This window comes from Molothrus aeneus, chromosome 17 (assembly GCF_037042795.1).
Source record: "Molothrus aeneus isolate 106 chromosome 17, BPBGC_Maene_1.0, whole genome shotgun sequence".
Taxonomy (NCBI): Eukaryota; Metazoa; Chordata; class Aves; order Passeriformes; family Icteridae; genus Molothrus; species Molothrus aeneus.
In genome coordinates, this window is record NC_089662.1 from 10495697 (window position 1) to 10516901 (window position 21205).

The window sequence follows — 21205 nt, forward strand, 5'->3', positions numbered from 1 at the left end:
GGTGAAGGGTTAACCGGGGCGGCGGAGTTGGGGGTTCCCGGGGCGGTGAAGGGTTAACCGGGACGGCGGGGTTGGGGGGTTCCCGGGGCGGTGAAGGGTTAACCGGGGCGCAGAGACCGGGGGTTCCCGGGGCGGTGAAGGGTTAACCGGGGCGGCGGGGCTGCCCGGCCCCTCCCCGCAGCCGGGGTTGAAGTAGCGCGGCGGCGGCGGAGAGGGGCAGAGCCGAGCGGAGCCGGGCCAGCGGAGCCGGTGCCGCAGCGCTGCCCGGCCCCGCCGAGCGAAGATGGCGAAGGCGGCGGAGCGGGGCGGTGCGCGGCTCCTGCTCCTGCTCCTGCTGTCCTTGCTGTCCCCGCTGCCCGCCGCCGCTGCCCAGCCGCCCGCCTCCTTCCCTAGCGATGTGAACGGGCACAGCCTCCACCCGCCCTACTTCAACCTGGCCGAGGGCACCCGCATCTCCGCCACCGCCACCTGCGGCGAGGAGCCGGCGGGCGCCGGGAGCCGGCGCGCCGTGGAGGATCTGTACTGCAAGCTGGTGGGGGGCCCGGTGGCCGGGGGGGACCCCAACCAGACCATCCAGGTACGGCCGGGCCGGGGGACGAGCGCACGGAGCCCCCCTTTGTGCGCGCCGGTGCCGCCGCCGAGGGCAGCGGGGCTGGGCGGGCACGGCCCCGCTCCCCCCGGGGTTCGCACGCAGCCCCCGGGCGGAGCGGCCGCGGGTGGGTCCGTGCCTGGGGGCGCAGGGAGCGCTGGTCCTGGGGCATCCATCCCCCGGAGCAGCGGGGCTGGGGGCACGCACGTGTTCGGGAGTTGCTCACATGGAACGCGGCTCGCTGGGCTCTCGGGGCGTTCTTTTTAAAGTTGTGGGTTCTTTGTGTTTATAAAATCCCGGGCAAACCAGCACCTAAATCCCCTTTGGTAGTCAGGGAATCGTTACGGTGAATGTGATGGTGATTGCTTTGGTGCGTCCCGAACTGATAATATTTACACTGATGTGTTTTAACTCGGTGTGTTCGGTGGGGCATTGGGATGAGCAGAGGGGAAAGTTACAAGAGTGGATTTTACAAGCCAGCGTCAGGTGATTTATCTCAGGGGTCCCATTTTAAGCTGCCCAGAGGGAGCTTGCAGCCAGGAATGCGGACGGTAAAAGCCGCAGTGCACTGAAACAGCCATGACTCCCTTGAAGGGAGGAAAGAACAGTTGTAAAGGGGCTTGTAAAACACCGGGGCTTAGTTGCAGGAACTCCAGACCCAGTGTCCCCCCGAGGGCAGCCCAAGCCGGGAAGAGCAGCTCTGATTTGAAATGCTCCTGCAGCCTGAAGCCAGCCATGGAGCCACCAGCTGCTGCTCGGTGTTTTCTCTTGAGAGAGTTGTGAGAGCCGTGGTGCCACTCACCTGTTGCAGTGGAGCAGCGTTAATCCCTGTTGTACATAACAAGGACGAGCAAAGGAAAACTGTCAGTTTCTCGGACCGAGCCTTTCTCAGCCTTTCGGTGGGGGTGGCTTTGTTACAAGATCATCTCTGAAGCATTTTTCTCATTCTGGCCCACATTCTCCTGAGTTAGTGCTGCACTAGGAATTTTCCAGCCATTGTGTGGTTGTGACACAGAATTTTGCTGTCTGTGTGGTATAAATGGTTGAAGATGTCACTGGATGGCAAAAACCTGACGTATCCTCCTGCGAGCTTTGCCACCTTTTAAAGCCATGTCTCACTTCACTGCATTGTAAAACAGAAGAAGTTTTGCCTGAAGTCTCAGTAGCAGGAGGCTTACAGGGACCTCTGTGTAGTAATTCTGCCTCCAGTGAGGCAGAGGAGTAAGGAAAGGTGAGGAAGTAACTGCTGTTCCGTGCACTTGCAAACAAATATGTGAACAATGTGCCAAGCAAAACGGGGAGGATAATGCTGCTTGGAAAAGCTGGCAAATGTGGGTGTGCATTTATCACTCCACGTGTGTCCATCTGTGCTCTGGCCACCCTGCTAGCTCAGCATGACACACAGCACTAAGGATGCTGACTGAAATAACCCCTTCAGGCTGTCCCAGCTCTGGGGGCAGCCCCAGCATCCTCCCAGTGCCAAACACAGCTCCTGAGCTCTGGAATTCTGCAGCGACCCCCTCCTGTCCCCTGTGCAGCTCTGGCACAGGGGGGCTTTGATCTGAGCACCACTTCCCAGGCCAGCGGGCTTCACTCAGTCTGAAAGCTTTAGAAAATTCCTTTTGTAGTGGCTCCTTTCCATGACCACAGGCAGCACCTAAAAGGGAGGGGAGGAAACAGGAGGCATCAGAGCAGAGGTCAGAGTTCCCAATTCATCCCCTTCAGGGGTCTTGGCACCACCCGGTGACTGAAGCAAGGAGGGAGGTGGGAGGGAAGTGTTCAATTTGAGCAGGCTGAAACAACAATAATGAACTCCACATGCATGTCCTCACTGCCTGCGTGTCCCACCAGCCCAGGCCCCCTGCCCCCCTCCATTCACCTGCTCAATGCTGTGTGATGTGCTGTGGCATAAGGAGTTGTCATCAGGAATACTGGAAAATGCCACTTGGGACCTTCCAAGAGCCATCCACGTGCTGTGGTGGTGAAGGGATGTTTGCTTGGTTAAAGACCTGGGATAAACATTAATTTAGTTGTCTAATGAATCAGTTGAGTCAGTTCTCTATTTTCTGCTGGTTTAATTTGACATTATAGAAGGCTTCAGAAAAGGGAGTTCAGTGACTTTTAAACATGATGGTCTTAAAATGTCAATAATCATTAAGTTTTCTGAAGTAAACTGCCTTAAAGACACTTGCAGTAGTTTTGGCACAGCTTGTGGGAAGGCTGTAAACCTTTTCAAGGAGTTTCCTTTGCTTTATTCGGGGCTTTTTTGGCAGAAGGCTGCATTTCCAACTGCGGGGGGCTTTTCAGTCTGGAAGGATGTGAGGCACAGCAAGGCTGAGGTGTGCTGAAAGGGACTTGCCCTGGAGGTTTGCTTCCCTTGTCACATTCACTCCTCGGTGAGGGTCAGCCCTGCCTCAATGATAATGTCTCGAGGATAAGGCAGAAGAGGGATCCTAGGTTTCTTTTTTTGTTTAAGCTTTACTGGAGGTGCTGTCTTCCGAGACAGACAAGTCTGCAAAGGCAGAGCTGTGTGCTCATATTCCCCATCCCACCCTGTGCCTGGGGGCTGTTCCAGAGCCAGCAGGGATGGTGCACCCCTCCTCAGGGTGGGGCAGGGCTGTAGATTATTGTTTCAGATTAGGATTGTAGCAGTGAGGCTGGTTACTGGCATTAACTAAAGCAATTACAGACCTCAGAATTTAAGAATGTACAGTAAAGTTGGCTGATTTCAAGGCAGTGCTGCTTGTGCCTTCCTCAGAAGCCTGTCCACAGCACTGAGCTGCAGCCCTGAGCTGTCCTTGCCAGTGTGGGCACTGACCAGAGCTCTGGCCCTCTCACTCTTCCAGGTGTTGATAACAGCTGGAATCTGAAGCTGTTTCATCCCTGAGAGTCTCAGAATTAAGTGTCACTCTTTTGATACACCATGGTGTGGGTGACCATTTGTGCTGGTCTTTATCCCATGTTCTGTCTCTGGTGTTGACAGAAGGAATCTGGCTCAGCCCAGGGCTCTCAGTGCTCCAGGTGACCATTGGTGCTGTACCTCTCTGTAGTTGTCTCTTCTGTGTTTGCTCCTATGATAGTGTTGGATTTCAGTGGTTTAACTGGCTGAAAACACAGGTCTGGAACAAGTTGTTTCCTCCAGGAAAGACACATGGTGAGCCAGCCCCTGCCTAACTCTGTGTGAGCAGCTGATCTGCAGGGACAGCCCTGGGAGCAGCTTGCAACAGGCACTTTGTCTCAAACAGAACTTTTTACACCCCATTTCCTGACCTTTTTACCTCATCCCCAGCAGCCCCGTGCTCCCTGTGGCTTTCTGATAAATCAGGTGAGGGGAGCTGGAGTTGGGTCACGGCAGGGCCACATAAACTGGGACAAAGCCACCTGTGTCCCCTGAGAGAGGTGCCAGCAGGGCGCCCAGTTGGTCTTTATGCTCAGGGGAAACTTCAAAGTTCCCAGTGCCCTGAGCAGGATCAGCCCTTGCAGGTCCCTGGAAGCTGCCCCTCATTCAAACCTCATCCTTATCTCTGCAGTTTGCTCTGATAGTGGCAGTTTGGTGCTCCCTGAGTTGCTCTGCAGCTCCTTGCATTGCTCAAGTTCTTCCTTTGACCATTCCTCTGTAGTGTCCACACCTGTACTGCTCTGGCAGCCTGCAGTCTCTGCTAAGCCTGCTGCTCACAATTGCTTTTTAATTAAAATCCTCTTGCTGATGTCAGAACTTCCCTGTAGAGAACCTGACACAATGTGCAGGAGCCTGAGCTGCTCTAAAATACAAATAGCTGGAAATGATTCTGGTCAGGTTTAGGTTTGGCTCTAATGAAACAACTAATGAGCACCTGGTGCATCAGAGAGGCTAATCACACTTGGAACAGCAAACCTGCTTCAGCTGTGGATGTGTTCCCAGCCCAGCAGGCTGCCCAGGGAGGGACAACAGCAGCATTATGAATGTGGAGCAGCTGATCCTAATTTTTACTCCCCTCTTAGTCAGCTTGAGTTGACTGTATCCCATCAATGTGAAGTCTGGGTTCAAAATGGTTTTTACATCTGTGGCAAGAATTTAAAGTATGAAAGTACTTTATTTTTTTTTCTTATTTATCCCTGTTTTGTAACCTTGCCTCACTTCCCCCCCACCTCAGTGCTGTGGTGAAATTTCCACACAACCTGTTGCACCGGTTCCCATTAAAGGTTTGAGCTTGAAGAGTTGGGTCAGTTTTATCTGGTCTGCTCTCCCTCCTGGCTCAAAGCATGTCCAAACCAGCCTTGTGACCTCTCTGTACACTGAGTGCTTCTTGCATATATGTCAGGCTTACCTGGATGGTTTCAGCTCCCCTTTTCTTTGGCCTTGTGCTTGCCACATCTCTATTTTCACATCTCTGGAGGAATTAATTTAAAAGTGGTTTTGTTCAGGATAACTTGTATTGCATAATTGTCTGTAAGTAACAAAGCACGTGGTAGTGGGGAATAATGCTGTGAAATCTGTTTCATTTGCACTGAGATTGCTCCACAGTTTGGAGCATCTGGAAAATCAGATGTTCTGCAGTGGCCCTGCCTTGCCTCAGCCCGGGTAGGAAGGGGATTGCCTGTCTTGAGATCTTGTACCTGGTGCAATATTAACACTGGCTGCAGCTGGGGCAGGCAAGGGCAGCATTCCTGCCTGGGGATAACTGTGCCTTTAAAAGGAAAACTGCCTCTAACACAGCTCCCTTCCAGGCTGTTTGTAGCAGCAATTCAGGCGACACAACAGTGGCTCCACATAACAATTTGCCAGTTTTCAGGGGGCTTTGCAGGTTTCTTTGAGCGTGGGTCAGATTCATTTGTCCATTAATGAGAGAGAAAGAATTGCCCCTAACAGCTCAGGGCTTTGTCCGATCCTGCTCAGGAGGTGCTGTTGAAGTTGTGGGGTTGTTTTCTCTGGCAGCGTGTCCATGGAGCTGACAAAGCCACCCCAGGCCACAAAAGCAAGGCAGAGAAGTGGTGGCAGTCCCTGGCCAGCTGACAGCTGGGGCTGTCCCTTTCTGGCCTTGCACTGCAGCATCAGCAGCAAAAGGAACTTGGCTGCGAGATGAAGCCTGAAAATGCAGCTGAAAGAGCGACATTGTGAGCTGAATAGGTGGGCAAGAAACAGGCTGCAGGGAGCTGGGCAGAGGAGCTGCCAGTCTGAGACCACAGAACTGCCTGAATGGTTCTGGGCTGGGAAGGGCTGGGTGTGAGTGGCAGCCCCAGCACGGGAGCTGCTGACCATGGAGTTTGAGGCTCTGCTCTCCATTGCAGTGCAGCTGCTCCCTCAGCCACTCCTGCTTCTGGTGACCAGTCCCTTGAGCCTGGGATCCTTTGTCAATGTTCTGCATATCTGAAATTCAGGAGGGATGCTGCTCTGAGCAGCCCAGATTCTACACTGGGTGGTTGTGGTGGTTTTGAGCCTTTTCATGTACATTTTGCACCCACACTTTAAATTGGTACAAACAAACCTTCTGTATCTTGATTTGCATTATCAGGCTCTATTTTCTGAATTGAATGAAACCCTCTGTTTTCTGAATTGCTTGATCCTTGACTGCCCTGTACCACGTTTTTCTGGCCAGAATTAAATGTTGTTTTTTGTACTTTCTGCCAGGGCCAGTACTGTGACATCTGCTCCTCTGCAAACAGCAACAAGGCCCACCCCATCACAAATGCCATCGATGGCACAGAGCGCTGGTGGCAGAGCCCCCCTCTGTCCCGAGGGCTGGAGTTCAACCAGGTCAATGTCACCCTGGACCTTGGACAGGTAACACAAATCCTTTCTTCTTTATGTTGTAGACTGTGCTGGTGAGGAACTGCTTTTCTGCTTCTGAAATCCTTTAGTGGACCTTGCTGGAAGTGTGGAACAAAATCCACTTGCTTAATGACGGGGTTAAATTTGGTTAAAATAGGGAAGGGAAAACTTCTTGTCTGCTTGTTATATTAACTACATTGTGCTCTTTGTTACTATTTAGATCTTCCCTGAAAGTTGAGTCACTTGTGGAAACTCCTCACCTTTTGTAGGTGCCATTCCCCTTAGAGGGTACCTGCCTCTCAAAGGGGGACACTTTGCAAGGCCTCACCCCAAAATGGGAAAATACAGCCCTGAGAAATTCAAGGCTCTAAAACTTTTAACTGGTGCATTTAAAACTCTTTAAAAAACAGCAAGTCCCTGCTGAAGGCCTTCCTATAAAAGACAAAGGGTGACAATGATGTTTGCTTTCTAATGGTGGCAAGTCAGAGAAGTCTGTGGGATGGGGCAGTTTTGGAGCTCACCTCTCCCCCAGCAGACCTGTTTGTTGTGATTGCTCAGCAGCCTTTTGGGGGCTGAGTCACGGCCCCTTTGGGAGTTTGCTTTGTTTTGCATGGATTTCAAGATTTTTCAGATACCAAAAGTTTACAGTGACTTCTCAGGTGGATCTTTCTGCTAAAGGCTCATTTGTCAGTGCAGTTTGCAAGGTGCCTGACTCCAAATTTCCATCCAGAGATGGCCAGTTGGTATTGATGATGTACCCTTCAGTTGGATGCCTCAAACACACACTTCAGTCCCCAGCACTGGCTCTGCTCTGCTCCCTGCCTTGCTGTAGCACTCGTTTGGAGTCTGCCAAACACCCTTCATAAATGTGTTCTCTCCATGAGTGCCAGCTGTCTCAAGCTGTGCTGTACCAGCAGCAGTGAAATATCTGCTGCTGCCCCAGCACAGGAGCTACTGACCATGGAGTTTGAGGCTCTGCTCTCCATTGCAGTGCAGCTTCTCCCTCAGCCACTCCTGCTTCTGGTGACCAGTCCTTTGAGCCTGGGATCCTTTGTCAATGTTCTGCATATCTGAAATTCAGGAGGGATGCTGCTCTGAGCAGCCCAGATTCTACACTGGGTGGTTGTGGTGGTTTTGAGCCTTTTCATGTACATTTTGCACCCACACTTTAAATTGGTGCAAACAAAACTTTCTGTATCTTGATTTGCATTATCAGGCTGTATTTTCTGAATTGAATGAAACCCTCTGTTTTCTGAATTGCTTGATCCTTGACTGCTCTGTACCACGTTTTTCTGGCCAGAGTTAAATGTTTTTTGTACTCTCCATCGCAGTGCAGCTTTGTGTGGGCCAAGCCTGCTGGGGCTCAGCCCTCCCCATCTGCTCTGTCTGTCTCTTAGAAACATCCCAGCTGGCAGGGATGTGCTGCTGGGTGCATGGCTTTGCACTCACTCCCCTGTGACCAAGGGCCAGCCTGCAATGGAGCTTCTCCTCCTCTTGTCCCTCTCCCTGGCAGCTCTCTGGCTTTGGGCCAGAGCTAACCCAGCTGTACCCTGTGCCTGCAAGCTGCTGGGCCTGGCTTACCTGGGGAATTGCAGCCTTCAGAGCTGCTGTGCTGGGAGCCAGAGCCTGGAATAATTTGGGAGGACTTCAGTGCTGTTAAAACTGAGCTGGTCTACACTGACATTCTCTTTCCTGAGTCTGTTTGCAGCATCATTTCTGCAGGACTGATATCAGAATTTGCATGTGGTGTGCTGGTGGCAGATGCTTCACCTGGTGTGGGTTTTCTCTGGGCTCACAGACCCTCTGCTTCCCTGTCACCTTTGCAGTACATGAGGATAAACCCAGCTGGTGCCAAGAGCAGCACAAGCCTAAATAAATCTTCAGCTGGTTTTAGTGGCTTCCCCTTCATACATGGCCTCATTGCATGTAATTGCTATAATCACCTGTTTGTGCTCCTGCTGAGAGTCAGTTATTTGCTTTTAACTCCTTTGTTTTGGTAGGTCGGGCAATAGAAACAGATTAAATGTTAGAGAATAGCCAGTTTCCTCCTTTTGAAGTTGACTCTGGTTGAAAGGATAGGAGAGAGAGAAGTTCTTGGGCCCCAGTGTGGTCAGCAGGGCAGGTGCAGGATCAGGCCAGTGTACCTGGCAGCCAGGCTTCCCAAATTCCTTGGATTCCAGTGAGAACTGCACAGGTAGGAACGCCCTCCTGGGCATGTCTGACAGCAGGGCTTTTCTTTGGCTGGCAAACAAAGCCTCTCCTTGCTCTGTGTATCAATCTAGAGAGCTCTTGGACCAATTAATGTTTAATTTAAGGGACTCACAGCCACTAAAAGCTGTTGTCCCTCTGGGGGCTCACGAGTGCTTGGAGTGCTGATGGCACTGGGGGTTGTGGTGTCAGCCCCTTCCTTTGCTGCTGTGCTTCCCTGCTGGCTCCATCCCTCTCCAGCCCTAAGTGCTTCATTACCAGCTGGAATTGGGTTTCTCCAGCCTTTGGCAAGGCTGTGGCAATTGGGAGAGGGGCAGCTCATTCAGCAGCCTGTTGCTCTTTGCTTTTTGCTGGCTGAGAGCTTGCTCTCCTCACCAGGGGTGTTGAAACCCTGTGGGAAGGAGAGAAGGAGGAATATTCACAGCCAGAAAATAAGCTCCAGGATGGCTTGGGCTGGCCACCCTGCTGGTGTGAGGATATTAAACACTCTCCTCACAGCCTAATCTTAATGGCTTCATCAGCAAGGTGGATCAGGGCTCCCTCCATGGCTTGGGAAGGGGCTGTGTCCAGGTATCTGCTGGGGGTTGGATGGGAATTGCTCCTGCTGGTACCTTGTCTGTTCCTGCCTCCTTGGGGAGGAGTGATTTTTCTGGTCAGAATTGGTGGGGGAGAAAGGCTGCAAGAGGAGGAGAAGCCACTTGAAGGTTTCCATGTCAGACCCAGGTCTGAGTGCCAGAAAGATGACAAACAGCTCCAGGGAGGAAAGCTAAATGGATCTTAGGAGATGCTGAGGAGTGTGGAGAGGGAATTTTTTTTTTCTTGCTTTTAATCATGGCCTTGTGCTTAGTATATTGAGGATAAAAGGCTGGGCCATTGCATGAATTTGGTGTAAAATACATCATGGCACCATGTGAAGCACAGCTCAGGTTTTGGAGTAGAACTGAGAGATGCTGCTGTCACTGGACAATCTGGATTTGTCAAAATCCCAAAAAGTGGCTGTCCTATCTGGCTTGGAGGGCAAAGGTCCATGTTGTGGTGGAGGCTCCTAAACCTGCTGTGCTTGCTGCTGCTCAGCTCCAGGCTCTTTCCTGTCCTGCCTGGAGCCTCCAGGCCAGCTGAAATGGGAACGTGCCTCTGCTGCAGAGGGACAGGACACCATGACTCACAGCCACCATGGGAACTGTCCCCTGTGATCCTGCTGTGATTAAATGCCACAGTGGGTGGAGGGGGAGGAAGGGGTGTGATGGAAGATTCTTTTTTTCTTTACCCCCCCCCCCCCCCCCCCAAAAAGGTCGTTTGAGTCAGAGCTGAGAAGGTTTAGGGAAACATGAATGGCTGGCTCCCTGCCAGAGCCTGACATCTTCCTTGCATGAAGGTGAAGCCAGGCCAGCCCTTCCTTGAGATGTTTATGGATGGTTGGTGCTTTATGATAAACTCTGGGGGAGGAATGCTTGCAGTCGTGCAGGAGCCTGGTGCCAGCGCTTGCTGGAGGTTGGTTCCTGCGGTGGGAGGGTGGCTGGGCAGCAGCCCCCATCTCCCCTGCCTCCTCTGCTGGCCCTGCTGACACCAGAGAGCAGCAGGATTCCAGACTGAGGCTGTGCAGAGAGTTTTGGGTGATACCCAGAGGTATTTAGATGGGCAGTGCCTGACAGAAACACTGACTGGCATCCATTGACTTCTGCTGAGGGGAGAGGAGAAGCCTCCTCCTCTGGAGGCCTCCAGAATTCCTTGAAATGCAGCTCCCTTTGGGCTTAGAAGGAGGAAAAGAAGTTGCATCCATTGGTAATTCACAGAGGTGGAAAGGGAATGAAAGGAATTGTGAGCCATGCTCCAGGGCAGTGCCAAGGTGGGGTTTGTACTCACTGGGATGTGTCTCAGCAAGGGAGTCATTGATAACTTTTGAGGTGCTTTGAGAAGCACCTCTTGAGTGTTCTAGCGATTGCCATGGGATCTGCCAAAGCTGCTGCATTCTCTGGCCTCTGAACTGATTAACCTGTGCTTGCCAGGCTCTCCCAGCTCCAGAGTAAAGGTGTTGATACACAAAACACACGAGGTGCCCTTGGCAGCAGGCTGCTGTCTTCCAGTGTGAGACCTGGTTCTAAAGGAGCTGGGTGTTTTTCCTGTGGTGGATTTTCAGGACATAATCCTGCTTCCTTTCCCTTTGGCACTGCAAACGTGGCCCCTCAGGACCAATGGTTTGATGTGCAGGATGCCTGCAGATGTGCAGGTGTAGCTGAATGCCTGACTTGCATGAGCAGCTCAATCCTTGCTGTGTGAGCTGTGTTCTTGTTAATGAGTATTAAATTCTTATCTTTAGCAGATCTGGACTGGGTTAGATGTGGCCTAATGCTAAAGCAGCACCACTGATGCAGAGTATAGTGCCTTATGTGTAAAAACTCTGAAATTTTCTTTCACTTCAGTTTCTCACCTTCCCTTTATTTTCAGTTAGTTGCAATAGTGGTGGGAGCTGCTGGTGGAGGTATCCAGGAGCCCTCTGTGAAAGGCAGCTGGAAGGAAATCCCTGCAAACTGATGGGCTTGAGGCTCACCTCCCTGTTCCCAGCAAAAGCTTTCAACGTGGAGATGAATCTGATGTTCATTCTCTGGCTTAATTAATTGAAAAATCCCTCTTGAGGGAGTTAACTCCTGAAATCCCAAGAGAACCCTCAGGGTTCTTTATGAATAAAGATGATGTCTTAGAGGCTGCTTGGTGTGGGATAGGGGTGATGGTCATCCAAGCATTTCCAGCTGAAAACTGTTGAAATGTCTCTCTTTTTTTCACCTTGTTGCTTTTGCAGCTTCATTTCTTTTGCTTGGGAGCCCTTACAGCCTCTGGGTGATGAAGCTGCTGCTCACATTTCCCTCGAGGGCACTCGTTCATTCTTGCTGTGCACAGGGGGAGAGTTCAAGTCTCTTTTTTTTCCTTCCCCTCACTGGGGATGTCTCCTGCAGCATTTTCCTCAGCACACATCCCTGGAAAATGCACAGTGTCCATTTCTCTCAGGCCTTACCTGCCTGGTATTTTCCATGGAGCATTGCAAGAACAGGTCAGGATTTCAGATTTAATCTTTTTGTACGTGGTTTTTACTTTTCTTAACTTCTCTTACTGCTGAGGAGTAACTATTTGGTATTTACTCCTCCTTGGTCCTCACTGTGCTGGGGCACCACTGTGGGAAAGGGGTAGGAGAGCTTAGTGACATTTATTGTGAGCTTTTGCACCTTAAATAAAGGGCTGGGGCGTAAAATCTCTAACAAAGACGTTCTTTCTCCAAATTGTTCTCTGGCTGTTGCAGCAAAAGCAGCATTAAAAATAAAGCACATTAAGTAGGCTGAGCAGAAGTCTTTTTTACTTTCAACAGCTGAGCCTGTGGTCTCTTTTCCTGTGTAGAGTCCTCTCCAACTGCCATAAAACCCTTCAAAAGCAGATCAGGATCTTTGTTTATAGGTTTCAGAATTGTGGCTCACATTTAACTGCAGAGAGAGTTCAGTGCTGCTGTCCTGGGCCATGGATGTGGATGGAAGGCAGGCTGTACATTTGTAATTCTTCTGGGCAAGAAAAGGTGTGGCTGGGAGAGCGTGCAGCACTGGGAGCTGGCACCCAGCCCAAGTGGATGGGTCTTCTCTCCCAATTTATTTCACACTTTATTGTTTAAATTAACTAAGCTGTGAAGTCTCTCCTGTTTCTTCAAAGCTGAGGTTCCCCTGACCTGGACCAGCAGCTATTGGATTTTTTTTTCCCTTTTTTGGTGCTGATAAAGTGTGATTTTTGCTTTCACTTAGCACAGAAAGGTCGAGAAGGGCCATCTGCCAGCTCCCACCGGATTCCTGGCTCCAAGGGCTGTGTGGGAGCTGCTCAGGTGAGCAGGAAGGGAGTGTCTGGTTGTTAATCAAGCGGGGATCTGTCTCCTCTGGCAGCGAGAGCAGAGCCATCCTCTCCTTTTCAAGCAGCCTTGCCAAACTGGATGCCAAGCTCCAGAGCAGCCAGCGCTGGAACTTTTTTCCTCTTTTGTTGGTTGCTGTTAAAGGAAAAGATGTGCAGAATACTGGTGTGGGTAAATCACTGGTGACACGTGAATTTTAATTGTATGTTATGTTTATGCAAGTCATGAACCAAACCAGTGCTGCTTAAAATCAGTCTTCCAGGGCTGCAGTGAGTAGGATTTCACTTGTAACATGTGAATCCCAAAAGACCTGCCTTGGCTCACGTCTGCCAGGCTGTGAGCACAGGGAGCCTCTGGGCAGGTCACTCAGTGTTCTGGCACCTTCTGTGGCCTCAGGAGGTTGTTTCTGCCTGGTCTTTGCATCTCATACAAATGACCCTTGTGCTTCAACAGCTTAATCTTCCCAGAGGCTGTGCTTGCTCTGCCTAGACCTGAACCAGGTGTTAAAATAAGCCTCAGCCTCTCCCCCCCCACCCCCAGAACAGCTCCAGGTTATGACTGATGAAAGGATAATTGCTGGTTCTGAGCAATGCATGCAAGATTTCCATTCTAGTTTCTCCCTAGGTGTTGTTGCCTGTTTATAACGTTGGTGTGATGAGAAGCAAAGAGGCTGACAGTGAGGTCTCCTGCCGGGGAGCTTTTTATTTCCTCCAGCCTGTCCCCTCTTCTCAACTCCCTGGGATTCTTCAAAGATGAGCAGAGAGCCCCGGGGTGAGCGTGGGCTGGGGAGAGGTCAGGCTGGAGCAGGAGAGGCTTTAGTTTGTAATGAATAGCTGGAAGGCAAGCCTGGTAATTTCTTGCTGTTCTCCTGGAAAGTGTCTGCTTGGCTGGGCTGGAAAACAAGAGTGTGCCTTGACTGGGGTGTGTGTGTGGCTCCACGTGCTCGGGGTCAGCCCTGCCTGGCTGTGCCAGGGGGGTTCAATCAGGGCAGGACTGCCTGGGTCAGGCCCCTCTTGGTGCTGTTCTCCTGCCTCAGGGAGATGGTACAGGGAGCTTCTTGGGAAGGTCTCTATAGCCAGAGAGGTTCACAGCTCTGACACAGAGCATGCTGGCATCCCATCAAGTGGTTTAGCATTTTCTGTGCTTTGCTTTGTCCCACCTGCAGAATGGGAATACTGTGTTTTATCGCCATCATTTTCTGTGCAGGAGCCTGTGTAGCACCAGACCAATCAATGATTCCTTGAGCCAAGCTCTTGGCTTGGCTCTGTGCAGCCCTTTTCCTGTCTGTCACTTTTTGAGCAAGTGAGAGCATCCCTCAGCCCTGTGAGTGCTGTCTGTCCATGAACTCGTGTCCTGCACACACCCCTGAGGGCTGTGAGCCTGCAGGCACTGCCAGGCCTGCTCTTTGTGACAGCCAGGCTCATCCTGTGGCATTGCTCAGCCAGCTCAGTTCTTGATACCTGTCCTGGTTGGGATGAGCAGCCCCTCAAGTGAGCTTTTCCTGCTTCCTGGGGCTTAGTTCCAGGAGCTGTCCTTGCCCTCCACAGCTCCAGCACTGCTATGTCCTGGCTCAGAGCCACAGGGCTGGCAGGGAGGATGCTAAATACACTCTTGATCATCTGCCTAGTCAGCTTCTCTGCTCTTTCAAGCCTGTTCTAGCCCCCTGCACCTTTCTTTTGATGCTTTACCAAGCCTGGCTCAGCCCTGCATTCATCTCTGCCTTATCCTTTTATTACAGTCATAAACGTGGGCCTTCAGGCTGTGCCCAGCCTTGATCCTCAGTTGTTTCCTGTTTTCTGGAATCAGTGCTCTTCAAATTCCAGACTTCCCCTCCCATGTGTAATGCCAAGCAGTGCAATAAATAGTTCACTGCTTCCCGTTTGATAGAAGTGAAAATGGAGATCAGCGGGAAGGCACATGCCTGGTGTGCTGGGGAAGAGTCTTCCTAAATGGTTTAAGGGCAGACTCCAGATCAGTGGCAGTTGGTGGGGGCAATGTGGCCTATTCCCACAGACCTGGAAACTGAGGTTGTGCTTCTGGAGGTGAGAGAGGAGAGATGGGAACAGGGTGAGTCATACTGGGACACCCAGGGAGGAACAGGACAAAGCCTTGGGAGTGACACATGGATGACTCTGCACAAGGCAAGGGCTGAGCTGTGGTTTGGGGCTTCTTTGGTCACCAGAGGCTCTGACAAGAACGAGAGGAATGACGTTTTGTTCCCCACAGAAGGACTTGCCAAGCATAACTATAAAACCGCCTTTGTTAACATGAGGTCAGTGCTAATGGAAGGTGGGTCTGGAGGGTGCCAGCTCCTGTTTGTGCAGTGCAGGAAGCCACGTTGCCTGTTTCCTCCAGGCACCCCAACCTGGCCCCAGGGCTTTGGCAAGGCAGGCAGACAGGGGCAGGGAGAGGATGAGCAGGCACTGGGGCAGCGATTGCTGCTGCACCAAGTCCTGCCAGGACTTGTGGTGAGCTGGGGGTCGGTCTCTTTCTCCGGGCAACAACCGACAGAACAAGAGGACACAGTCTCAAGCTGCGCCAAGGGAGATGCAAGCTAGAAATAAGGAGGAAGTATTTTACAGAAAGAGTAGTCAAATACTGGAATCATCTACCCAGGGAGGTCGTGGAGTCACCATCCCTCGAAGAGTTTAAAAAAAGACTGGATGTGGCACTTGGTGCCATGATCTAGTTGAGGTATTAGAACATGGGTTGGACTCGATGATCTTAAAGGTCTCTTCCAACCTAGAATTTCTGTGATTCTGTGATTCTGTGACTCGTCAGTCAGAGCTCCTGGAGAGCAGGGTTAGGATGGTAGTTGGACATTCTTGTCCTTCCCTCTGTCAAACAACAAAACGTTCATGGGAGATGATGTGGCAGAAAGCACCATGCCTCTTGTTCCCAGCCATGTGCATCTACCTGGGGTTCAGCAGCAGGGTTAAACCAGCTGGGCTCCTGTTTCGTGGTTTTCTGGAAGTTACAACAGTTTCCCTTAGAAGAAGTTGCCTTTATGCTGGAAGATTTGCATATCACTGATGGCTTTTTCCATGAAGCTGTGTGCTGTAAACTGTGTCTTTGATGGAGCAGATTTCCTGGCAAAGCTTGTATTTATATCTTGCTCTAGTTGTTGTGCCCTGCCTGAGAATCATTTTGCATCTTCTGCTTGGCATCCTGAGTGTTGCCAGTGGTTGTTTGTGTAACCTATGCGGGGACAAGCAAACAGCCAAACTGAAAATGCCACAATTTATTTTTTTAGTTTCTCTTTCCCATTTCTGTCTCTGCCTGCTTTGATGCAGAGCTCCCCTTCACACACACACTCAGCTGAGCTCTATTTATGGGTTCCTGCAAGTTCCCATCACTGTGGGTTGGAGCATGCCCTGTGCCCAAAATCCAGCTGGCATGCTGCTGTAGGCATCTCTTGGATCTGGTTAAATGTGCCTAATGCCAAGCCCCAATGGGAAGAGGAAAAGAATGGCTTTCTGGTATTTGCACATAGTTGCAAACTGTAAACACAGGCTCATGACTGCAAACAGAAATCTGTAATGCTGGTTTCATCGTGACTTCACTGTTGTTGTCCTGGCTGTTTGCTAAAGCTGTTCCTTAATCCTATTCCAGGCTTTGGCAAAGTCTGCATCCACCCAAACTTAGTGGGCACAAAGATTTTGGCTGGACTCCAGGAAGGGGTTTGATGATTTCTTTTTTTACCATTTGTCATTTTCTGCCTTGGAGCCGGCTTGCTTCAAGTTTCTGCAGGTGGGGCTGGAAATACAAGGGGGTCTGGGGGGGATTGTGGGGACAAACCCTGCGTTCTTGTGAGCCCTGTAGGTCTGGCCAGCAGCAAGAGCTCCACAGAAGCACTGTGGCTGCAGATCTGTGCTGGTGTTAGCAGTGCTGTAGGGAATGTTAATCCTGCTGTGACCCTGCTGTGTGCTGCTGTTGGGTCAGCTGTGTCACAGTGGGGAAACCTGCTGACAAATGCCAACATGCTGCATGGCTGGGATGCAGATTTCTAGAAGAATAAACCTGCTTGCATGTGTCGAGTTTGGCTTTGTTGAAATCTGCTAACGACCAGGCTTTAAAGCCAGCGCTGTCAAGGCTTGCAGGAATTCCAGGAAGGCAGAGGAATTCCAGAAAAGCAGAAAGGGCTGCCTGGAGGCTGGGGGCACAGGGGTTTGGTGCAGGGACCTCATACAAGGTGCAAGGGAGACTTTTCCTGTTGGAAATGAGTCACCTTGGTACACGTGGGATCTGAAGCCTGACAGTGATCCAGAGAGGGGCTTTCCAAACCCACTTGGCCCTGGAAATGGTGATGTGACAAATACAAGGAAAGACAGGCATTTGTCAACTCCAAGAGCTGGGTTCAGAACCAGACACAAATCAGGTGTCAGAGCTCCAGCATCCATGTGCCCTCCCAAATCCAGCAGAGGGAGGATTTAAATACACTCCTTTTGGGTGCTGGAGAGCTTGGGCTTCCTGAGGCTCATGTGAGTCATTCATCACTGGCACTTGGCCATTTAAAATGAGAAGCCTTTCAGGGGCTTTGGTGGCAAGCAGAGACCTCTCAGGTTGTGCCAATTTTTAGCTAATTCATCCTCTTGTTTCCTTCCTCTCCTCACCCTTCCTATGCACACAGGTTTGTGACAGGATATCCACTCCATCCCAGGGAACCGGGGGAAATGCTTGTAGCATGGCCTGCTGCCAAGATTGTTTTGTTCTTCTTGTTGCTGAGAGAACAGCCCAAGGAAACCCTTGGAGCTGAAGCTGGCATGCAACTTCGAGTGGATTTCCTGCAGCTCTGGAAGTGAAATGTATGACATGTGTTTTTTGTTGTTTTTTTTTTAATCCCATAAATGCAAGGAAAAAGAGGACTTGGGTAGGTTACAGACAGGCTGGGTCTGAAATCCTCTCTTTGATGGGAAATTGCTGTGTCAGATGTACAGGTTGTGCTTTGTCAAGGTTGAAATCGATCTTGGGGTTTTTTTAGTTGAATTAAGAGCTGAGATGCAACAGGCCTGGGGTTTTTAGTATAATTTAGTGGTGAAGATGCTGGTTGACCATGCACCATTCAGTGTGTTGTAGCTGGAGGCTCTGCTTAGTGATTCCTGGGTGCTCCATGAAGGCATAAGTCACTTTTGTCACAAATTCAGAGCTGTATTGATAATGGCAAGTAGTGAATTGAAGTGTCTGGGACTTTACTCCTTGCTGTGGCCAAAGCAATGATGTCCAGGGCCCTGGGGTGTTGAATAGAGGGGGTGAGACAGCTCTTCCTTGCTCTGCCCACTGTGGGACACAAGATTTGGCTCCTGTTTGTCATAGCAGATCAGGTGACATTTATCTGTGCACGTGCTGTGTTTTAGTGAGATCCTGATGTCCCAGCCCAGGACCTCCAGAAAACTGGGAATGTCACAGAGATGTTATTCACTGCTGGCCACAGAAGCAGCAGATGCTGTTTCAAGTCTCATCCAAAGCACAAAATCCTGTTTGTATCCTATGGAAGGGTATTGAGTGTTTCTTTTTTCAGCCTGTGATTTAGCCAAGAGCTTCCTTAGCAAACTTAGCAAATCAGCAAGGCTTTGGCAGTACTGAAAAGGGTCTTACTATAGCTCTTTTATAGTATTTTTTAAATTTTATTTTTAGTACTGCAGAGCCTGGGATGTCTGGATGGAGCAGGTCCCAGATCTGTACAGCTCCTAGCATGCTCTGGAGAGCATGTCCTGACTGATGGAGCTGTGCTTGTAAAACTCTGGGGTGTAAAAACCAGCCTGCAAACTGTCTAAAGCACAGACAAGTATTCTTTTGTCTGGCTTCTCCCTTTTAATTCTCAACTGGCCCAGGAACTCCTCTAAGAATATTTAAATACCTTGTGCATTGAACCTGTATTGATCTTACTTGCTGCAACTCAAACAATGCCACAGAACATGCAGTTGGGAACATTTGTTTGCTCTGGATGGTAGGAATGTCCTCTTGAAAATGTGCTGTGCTTTGGTAAGAATGAACAGAGGGTTTTTCCACCCCCTCTGCAGGTTTCTGAAGGCCAAAGTCTGGAAACGGCTTCGAGAGGCTGCTGATAAGATACGCAGCAAAAGTGCTCGAGAGCCTGGTGTAGGAGCAGAAATGTCTGAGCTGTTTGCTTTGCCCTTAACAGTGTGAAAAATTAGTGTGTCTCATTAAGGGGCTCAGAGTAAGGGCTGTGCTGAGCTGGCTTGTGTTGTCCCTGGGGCTGGCAGCTTGGTTTGGAGTCCCTGGGTAGGAGAGTGGAGCTCCCTTGGACCCTGCAGAGCCCCAGTTGTTGCAGTTTGTTTTTAGCAGGCTCCCTTTGCCTCTCTGAGCTTGCTGCAGACGTGGGATTGCCTCTTGATAGAGCAAGCCCTCTGTTTGGAGATGTGATTCTTCTATCCAGTTTATCCTTTATTTTCTTCTGGATTCTTCTATCCAGTTTATCCTTTATTTTCTTCTCCCACCACCCTGTGTGTCTCATTGCTGGAGCTCCCCAGCACTTTTGGTAGCAGGTCTGTGTACCTGCTAGAAGAGAGTGCTGGGGGCTTTTGGTGAGGCTGTGCTCACACACCATCAGCCAGGTCGGGGGGATGCTGCTCTGCACTGTGTATTTTATACCAGGGCTGCTTTCTGCCTGAGGGGTGTGAGTGCCCACTCTGGGCTGCTCTGGCATCCACAAGGCATCTGCAGAGAGCCCCTTCCACGAAGGCCAGTTGGGCATATTTCATCAGGGTGTGGTGCCATGAGAATGACAGCATAGATACTGCTTAAAAACTTGGTTTTTAGCCTCTGAAGTCAGACACACCTATGCTGTGCCCCCACCCTGGACGTGTGCCATCCCATATGCCTGCCCTTCTTTCAGCAGTGGGCTTTATTTCAGTGGTGTGTGCTTACTCACCCAGACCTCTTATCTGCACTAAATCAGAGCTTTCTTAAGCCCTTGTGTTTTCTGTAGCACTCCCCTTATCTCTGTTCCTTCCCAGGGCTGGGCAGTGGGAGCAGGGAACCTGGAGGGGCTGTAAATGCCTGTTTGCCATGTAGTGATGCTGTGGGGCTTAACAGCAACAGGCAAGGCTGAGAGCACCTGTAGGACAGTTGGGTTTTCTCAAATTGCTGGGCAGCTGGGGGTTCTGCAAGGTGATTTTATGTTTTAGGGTTGGAGGCAGTGGGATTTGTAGTGCGTTGATGCAGTCCAGAATTGCAGTTTCTTGTGTGGTTTGCAGGTAACAGGAAAAGACTGAAAACTGTCTTGCAGCTTGCTGTCAGGTGTAGCTATGGTCATGTCACTGCTCTCTGTCCCCTTTATTCACAACCAGATTAAGGATATTGTGAAATCCTGTGGAATTTGCCATCCCCAGGGAAGGGCAGCAGCTCCACAGCTCTCCCCACCTTTACCCCAGTCTGTAGGCAGAGGTGGTGCAGAGTTTGGGCCATGGCCAGAGGTGATGCAGCTTTGGGCCATGACAGCAGGTGCTGTATCTGCAGGTGCTGTTTTGGGGGAAACCCTGTGCCATGTGGGGACACCTGGATGAGGTATGAGTGCCTGCTGTGGTGCAAGCAGCTGTGGGGATGTGCACATCCTTGGAGTAATGTCTGGACAGTTGTACAGCGCTGTCAGTGCTGTGTTTGTAAGGCATCTGACCTTTCTTTTGCTAAGGCTTTCAACAAGTCAATTTACACTCTTGGAAGGGATCACCCAGAGCAAGGTTTTGTGGCTGGGGAGAAGGAAGGGAGGGAACTCTTCAAAGAATGGAGGAGGCAAAATGACTCCCATGGCCTGTATATTGATTTCCTGAGCCTTGAGGCTCCGAGGCAGATGCCAGCGTGCTTTGCTGTGATCTTGGCACACAGAGTGTGCCCCTGTCCCTCAGCAGCAGGGAATGGAGCTGATCACGTTTCCCCAGGCAGATCGGATTGCTGGGGGCTGTCAGGGTGATGTGCCCTGTGCCTGGGAGCAGGGCTGGGAGCACTGCAGGACAGGCTTTGGCTGTGCCTGGCACACACACATCTAGTGCCAGCACCCACCTCAGCAGCCCTGGAGACCAGTGCCAAGCTGCAGGGCTTGTAGCTGTGCTGTCTGCATGAATGGCTTCACCTCCCTGCCTTTGAAGATGATGATTCTCTTTTGAAAACAGGACATCAGGAATCTGTTCTCAAGGCGTGTTGAAAGACGCTATTTACAAATGTTCATCCTGGAAAATATTTATAAATATTTATCTGGCCCCTTGGGAGCAGATGCTTACAGTACAGTGGCCTCCTGTGGACTGAAGTACAGCTGTCTGACTGCTCAGGTTGGTGTCCTGCTGCAATCCCACTTCTTCCCAATAGCCACTTACTGCAGACCCTGTGGTGTTCATGTCACTGTCACACACGGGGCTGTATTCAATGCTAAATTGCACTCAGAGGGCTCTGCCTCCTAAAGAACTGGGAGTGTTTAGCAAAGGGTAGAATTACTTTATTGTAGTTATTATTTGGCTGCTCTAAAGGTATTTTGGGACATTCACATCAATAAAAGCTTCTTGTTGATCTCCTAGTGGCAGGATGAGCTACAACAACGCTAGTGCCATCTGCAGAGTCCCAGCCTTGTGTCCTTGGTTCTTGCTCCAAGGAGCGGCACAGATCCCAGATTTCAGCAGCACTGTGGGGTGCACGGTCCCTGCCTGAACCAGAGCAGATCCCAGAGCCTGATCAAGATGAGCTCCCTGTGCCTGGGGTGCTGATGGCTGCACACATGTCCAGTGAGGACATGCACTGGGTGTTCCAGGCGTGCTGAGTTTCTAATCCC

General features: G+C 50.7%; 1 protein-coding gene across 1 annotated transcript in view; it reads left to right on the plus strand.

Moving 5' to 3' along the window:
- Positions 1 to 283: 283 nt before the first annotated feature.
- The window catches only part of LAMA5 (laminin subunit alpha 5), an 88704-nt gene continuing 67782 nt past the window's right edge, over positions 284 to 21205 (plus strand). Inside the window, exons 1-2 of the mRNA XM_066561883.1 lie at positions 284 to 577; positions 6198 to 6350. Coding sequence (XP_066417980.1) covers positions 284 to 577; positions 6198 to 6350 — 447 coding nt within the window. The remainder of the gene's footprint in view (positions 578 to 6197; positions 6351 to 21205) is intronic.